We start from the raw sequence: 6,976 nt of genomic DNA, 5'->3' as shown, positions 1-6,976 counted from the left end.
ATGGGTGTATGGAGGACAGAAAATGCATTTTTTAAGCTTGTGGATTTCTAGACCAAGAGATGCGCCATCTGCAGATCCATCCAAATGTAATATAGTTAAAGGGGTCCTGGACTCTGGTCCCAAAATTGTGATTGGATGAGATGCCTTGGGAAGAGGAGCATTATCTTTCATGTAGCCATTTGTGAATAATCTGAGCCAGAAGATAGCTTTTGGCAGATTTGATCACACAAGTAGACCTCAATTTCTAATCTTTGTTAGGTCATTTTGTTACTCCTCTTATCAAGATGAAGTGTGTATTTTCCCAATCCGTTTAATCTTGGCCTCATCACTTGCTTTGACCACTAGATCACAACAGAAGTAACTGAGCGTTGATGCCTACGGTTCTCTGTAAAAAGGAACTAATGATCATATAGACACATATATAGAGATCTTGGATGGTGCAAAGGGTTAAGCCTTTGACCTCTGAGAAACTGATGACTGGAACCTTTCCAGGAGCTCACACGTGGCATAATACACTGCACCGTAACTAACAACGGTGGTGATTCTATGTTTAAATTTTTGAGAAACTTCCAAATTGTCAAGCTCATTCATTTTCTGAAGAGATATTTACTAAGCACAAAGAAGGTACCAAGCGTTGCTGAAGTTGCCTAGATATAGGTGAAAAATAATTTCCCAGACACTGCCCTTACGCCAGGGCCCAGGCTGAAGAAAGATGAACATAAACAAGTAATTGACTTGTTGTGTGATATTCAGTCCACTCGGATGCATTTGGCGAGCAGCTAAGCCAGATGCAACAACAAGAGATAGAAAGTTGTTTTGCAGAACCAAGAGATGAAAGGCTTTTTGCACACGCCGCAGGCGGGTTCCTCGGCGGGGGCGGGCCGAGGTGACGTCACCTCCAGGCGCCCGCCGGTGACGTCATAGCCTGGAACCAGCAGACAGAGTGGCCTGGGAGCGCACGTGGACTGCTGCGCGCTTGGGGGTGCATATGGCGGGTTCGGCGGGGCTGTCGCTATGCGGGCAGGCTCTGGTGGTGCGTGGCGGCAGCCGGTTCTTGGCCACCTCTACTGCAAATAGGTGAGGGGCATGGGAGACTGTTGCAGCGAGCCCGGACTGTGGGCACTGGCGGGACTGATGACTCCATTCCCGTACAATTTTATTCACCCCAGACCACCCCACACCTTCAGCTGCCGCCTCGACCTGACCCCTGGGTTTGGGACTTCCCTTCTCCCCTTCCGGGATGAGTCGCCAGCCCCTGCACTCCCCTTATCCCAGGACCTAGACCGTGGACGCCCCAGTGACTTCCGGATTCGGTGGCGGCTGCTAGCCGACTGGGCAGGCAGTGTCACGTGGGCTGAGGGGAGCAGCGATGGGTCTCGGGTGCTGCCCACGACTGTCGGGGGGCATGGGCGGAAGGCATACCTGGCCTTCAGGCAGGAGTGGACTGCCGACCCTTATCCTCCACGGACACGCTCGAGTCTCACGATGAGTGTACATCCCCTCCTGCTGCTCCGCCCACCCCCGTCCAGTTGACTGACTTCGTCCTAATTGCTCTGCAGCCTCGGGGATCTTATTTATAACACGTCTTCTGCGTCGGTTCATGCGCTTGAGCTAGTGGCGTGCGTGTCCCCTTATGGCCCTTCACGAGATTCTGCCTTTGCTTATGTAATTTTTTTATCTGTTCAGAGTTTTGAAACTGTAGATGTTGACGGAATAGACTTGACTGTGAGGCCGAGGTTATTAATAGTGTTAGTTTCCTTTCTCATAGGGTTGTTATTCACAACTTGAATTAGACATCATGCTGATGAAATGTATGTTCCGGGCTTCTGCTTGACCTTTAGCTTCCGAAATCCTTTAGATGTTAATTCCAAGTCTCAAATAATTTATTACATAACTGTCATGTATTTCAGACTTTGGTTTAGAGGCAATCTCTGGTATGTGTTGCAGTAAGCCATAGAGATATTAGACCTGCATGCTTCACTCGAGCTTCTTGAGGAAATACAATGACTGGCGACGTTTCTGACTACTTTTTACGTTATAGTATTTATCTGTAAGCATATATGAGATGCCTTCCTGCATCAGGCACTTAAAATGAGCATGAGAATGGTGTGTGATGGTAGGGATGCTCCAAAGATACCCAAATTGAAGAGGGCTTAGAGTCTGACTGGGAAGATGGAGAATTTCGGTAGTGGTCCCTCTTTGGGAGTAATGGGAGCCTTTTCAGGTAGTTGAGGGTTAAATAAGCATTTTAATGACATTTTAAATTTGAGAGCCAAAAAACACATTGAAAATTGAGCAGAACACAATTTCTTTTAACAAGCATGCAGATATATTTTTTTTGTCTTGTGATAAATGTAACTTTTAATAACAAAGATTTTCTTTTAAAGTAATTTTTATTTCTTTTTAGTGATGATGGCAGCCTCTTCATATATGATTGCAGTACTGCAGAAACAAAGCCGCAGGAAAATAAAGGGTAAGATGACTAGAAATCACTTCAGGGGCTGATTAATAGTGTGAACAGTAGGATCCCGGGAACAGAAGCATTATTCTCATTACTAAATTCATAATTTCTGTTACCTACTGTGTGAATAAGGAGTCTTTATGGCTCAGTGGTTAAAAATTATACTGCTGGAGAAAAGTTCTCCATTCAAACATGACAGTTGCTCCACAGGAGAAAGTGAAACAGTCAGCTTTTGTAAAGGTTATAACTTTTGAAGCCCTATGAAAATTTCTACTTTATCCCATAGGACCTCTTTGAGTTAGAGTTAGTTGACAGTGCGTTCTGGATGGATAAGGATTCTTGGTTAAGCACTTGGCTGTTAACTGCAAGACTAGCTGTTCAAACTCATTGAGTGCTTTCATCTGCTCCTGTAAAGATTACAGCAAAGAAATCTCTGTTTCTACTCTAATCTGTCAGGTGGGGTCACCATGAATCAGGATTGACTTGATTGTAACTAACAACAACATTCTTTGGATAAAATAATTATCAAGGAAAGAAATATGACCTGGACTTACAAATTACACCTTAGAAATATTCAACTCTAAAACTCATTGCCATCAGGTCAGAACCAACTCATAGCCCACCCTCCAGTGGATTTTCAGACTGTCGTCAATCATGTGGGAGGAGATTGCCTACCTTTCTCTCATAGAGCAGCTATTGGATTCAGAGCTATGCCTTTGGGTTGTCAGTGTGCATTTTATAATTACTTATAATTAGTTTCTATCAGAGTAATTGTCTTATTAGTTCTTTGGAATATGGTATACATTTAAAAATGCATGGAGAACAGATGCATACTTTGGGCATGTTGTTGGGAGAGGCTGTTTGTTGGAGAGGGAAATCATCCTTAGAAAGGTGGAGGGTCAGCGATGGAAGACCCTTAGTGAGATTGATTGATCGAATGACTACAGCAGTGAACTCAAGTGTGTTGGGGGGGTGAGAAGGATGGTGCAGAATAGGATAGGGCTCAGATCTGCTCATAGGGTCACTATGAGTCGTAAATGACTTGACAGTACCTAACAAGAGTTGAAAGGGTAGAAAAGCAGAGTAAGTGACTGCTTACATGTGACTAGTATATATAATTAGTGTGTGATTCAGGGTCAGTTTGTGTCCATGAACAGTTCAGTCTATATCATCTCTGATGGCCCTTCTGGCTCAGCTCTTCTGATTTCAGTGTGTGTTCTGATGAAATATTCTTTTAGGATATTGCTCCTTGGAAATGAGTTGTTTTGAACCTCTCCTATCCTGCTTATTAAGATATGTCCTTATATTCTGACGGGAGGCTCTGGGTGGTAGAAGTGTTAATGTGCTTGAGTACTAACTAACAGGTTGATAGTTTGTAGTTTGAATCTGCCCAGAGGTGATTGGGGAGAAAAACCTTACAGTCTACTTCCAAAAAATCAGCCATTGAAAATCCTGTGGCACACAGCTCTACTCTGACACAGGTGGGGGTACTATGTGGTGGAACTGACTCAGTGACAACTGTTATGTGACATTGAGTTGTGTGCGACTCATAGGAACCCTTTGTACGACAGTTCTGAAGCCTATGCTGTCCCGAGCCAGTCTCACTGATTCTGGCACACCTAATTCCACTGTCCCAGTTATTGTATCAGTCCATATCATGCAAGGTCTTTCTCTCCTGCACTGCCCCTCACCTTCCCAAGCATGATGTCCTTCTCCAAGTATCAGTCCCACTTGGGCACATGCCCAAAGTATGTGAGACGTAGCTACAAAATCCTAGCTTCCAAGGGGAAACTTGGTTTCACCTTCTCCAAAACAGACTTGATAGCAGCTTGTTTGTTTTTATGTGTTGGCAATGTGAGCCTCTTAAAAGCATGTTCTACCTCGACTTGCCTTGTAGACTTTCAAGGCTAGTTGTTGGGAACACAACTTCTTTTTCTCCAGCAAGATGTGATGATTGTTTTCCTCTTCTCTTTCTTAGGGAAGACGGGCAGCCTGTGGAGAAGGGGAGCGACACCATCCTGGCTTCCACCTTCTCTGAGTCTGGCAACTATTTTGCTTTAACTGATGACAGTAAGCGTCTGATTCTTTTCCGTACAAAACCATGGCAATGTCTGAGTGTCAGGTATGAAATGCTAATGCTGAATAATTAAGATGTCATATGCAGAACTTATACTTGCATGTCAATAACAATTGTGATGGTAACAGTAGTTTGTGTCAGGCACTGTTTTTAGTTCTTGACCTGTGTTGATTTACTTAATCTTCATATCCATGCTGTGAAGCAGGGGCACTGTCCCTCCCACATTCACTGAGGAAGAGTGAGATGTGGAGCTTACATCAGTCCTCATAGAAGGACAGAACCAGGACCTGAATGTAGTTCGTATTCCAGGTTAGGTTCCTCTGCATCCCACAGAGTACGTACTAAACCTTATGGTAACAGAAATGAAGACCTTAAGCAAACCCCATGAGCAGTAGGGATTCTGTAACTTAGGGAGTTTTTAAATTAGTGCACTTACTTAAGTATTTTAAGAATGGAAAGGAATTCGGTATTGATGAAGAACAGAAAAATAACTTGGGTAAGAGTTTAGATAGCACCAGGCCTATCTGTTTCTTAACTGGCACCACCCTGTATGCATTCTTTTACTTTATTTATTCCTCCTTCGGAGAGTTCTGCTTGGGGAGTTGCACTGCCGACCCAAAGGTGGGCAGTTGAAATCAACTACCTGTTCCACAGGAGAAAGATGGGCATTCTTCTCCTGTGAGATTTACAGCCAAAAACTCACTGAAGGTTCAGCTATGTGTTGGTTCTGACTTGATGGCAATGAGTTTGTTTTTTAAGTTTTATTCTTTCTTCAGTTTTGGGTGTGGGGGAAGGAATGCCACAGTTTTATGAATTTCTGTTTCCTAAGACAGCTTACCATCTCACCATTATGTTCTTAAAAGAGCTCTGAGGTTATATGTGAACAGCTCTAAATTTTTGTTGGCTCTGAATTTCTAATGTGCCTTCTCTGTTTCCCTACTAGTATTCAGGGCTAGAGTCATTCTGATTATTCATTAACACTGATATAAAGGAAATTTGGAGCCAAGTCCACCACTGTTCATTCTCGTAAGAATCCAAGCAGATATATGCACACCCATGTTTATTGCATTTCTATCTCTTAGAAGTTGCAAGGAAATTAAAAATTTTTAAAAAAATATGTGCAGTATTTGAACTATTATGATTAAGGTCATTTTCTTTGTAGCTGGTTCACACCTATATTGCAGACAGCTGCACTTCATAGATTTTTAAATTTCATCTTATCTGCAAAAAGAAGTAAAAAGTTGAATTCTAGATGGCATCAAAAGTAAGGAACATTTGTTCTGTCCCTTAGTCAAATCAGAATTAAAAAACTGAAAGAACATTCCTTTATTTTTATTATCTGTTTTAGATGCATCTGGTAAGTAAAAAATGGATTTGATTGAAATAAAAGGATATACAGTGAACTATAAATCTTCCTCCTCTCCTACCTACCCTCCAGTTTTCTTTCCATGGACAATTATTTTGCCAGTACAGAAGTGTTTTTTCAGGTATATTGCCACATACTCAGATGATGATTGATAATAAATTGCCTTTTCTGGCTGACTCCTGTGAATTCGCTTCATGGTTCTCTTGAAAGTCTGTTAAGCAGTGTCTTTTTAGCAAAATAGCCAGAAGATTAGCAAATCATTTAAAATTAGATAGTGCTGTTTAGAATTCAATACAAAGGGACCTTGAAGTGTTTTGGGATTTTAAAAAATTTTTTTAAAAATTATTACTAATTTTAATGAAAATTTATAGAGATTTTGGACTTCCATTTATTCATTGTTGCACTTTTCTCCCTGCCCACCCCTCCCCCCAATTCTCTCTTCTCTTTGAAAAGTAAAAGAAAAATTCTTTCTTTGTTATACAATCCCTCCCCCCCAAGTCCAGTCCACTATTGCGGCCTTCATTCTGGACTCCTATCATGGCAATAATACCTAATCATATATCCCTTTTAAACAGTTCTCTCCCTCATCTGTTTCAATGCAGTGTACATAGTTTATCCCATCTTTCTCAGTCTCTCCCAATCCTGATGTAAAACAGAACCTTTAAGTTTTGATCTTCAATCTTTGTAGTGGAAAATTCAGCACAATCAGGGCCAGTGGTTCTACTTCTTTCTAGTTGGTTGACCTTGTTTTTAGATGTCAGCTAGTCATTTCCAATTCACAGTGACCTTATGTACAGCAGAATGAGACCCACTACAATTCTGTGCCACACTCAGTTTCTTGCAGTATTTGAGTCTGTCTGTTGTTGGAGCCACTGTCAGTCTATCTCATTGAGAGTTTTCCTATTTTTTCAGTGATCCTCTGAAATGCATGATGTCCTTTTCCAGGGACATCTTCCTTTTGTAAAGTTACTGAGATGGACTCCAAGGTGTGTTTCTTATTTCCAAGGAGTGTTTGCCTTTTTTTTTTTCTCTATAATTATATTTTATTAATTTTCATAAACATTTACAGAGA

General features: G+C 41.7%; 1 protein-coding gene across 1 annotated transcript in view; it reads left to right on the top strand.

The window, feature by feature from the left end:
• The first annotated feature begins 988 nt into the window (after nucleotides 1-988).
• WDR4 (WD repeat domain 4) overlaps nucleotides 989-6,976 on the top strand; it is a 44,108-nt gene continuing 38,120 nt past the window's right edge. Inside the window, exons 1-3 of the mRNA XM_006893933.1 lie at nucleotides 989-1,077; nucleotides 2,408-2,473; nucleotides 4,440-4,583. Of these exons, the coding sequence (XP_006893995.1) occupies nucleotides 989-1,077; nucleotides 2,408-2,473; nucleotides 4,440-4,583 (299 nt within the window). The remainder of the gene's footprint in view (nucleotides 1,078-2,407; nucleotides 2,474-4,439; nucleotides 4,584-6,976) is intronic.

This window comes from Elephantulus edwardii, unplaced genomic scaffold, assembly GCF_000299155.1.
Source record: "Elephantulus edwardii isolate Elephantulus edwardi_28Jun2011 unplaced genomic scaffold, EleEdw1.0 scaffold00133, whole genome shotgun sequence".
In the NCBI taxonomy this organism is placed as follows: Eukaryota; Metazoa; Chordata; class Mammalia; order Macroscelidea; family Macroscelididae; genus Elephantulus; species Elephantulus edwardii.
The sequence above is the reverse complement of the archived record's forward strand: the minus strand, read 5'-3'. Positions and strand labels throughout refer to the sequence as shown.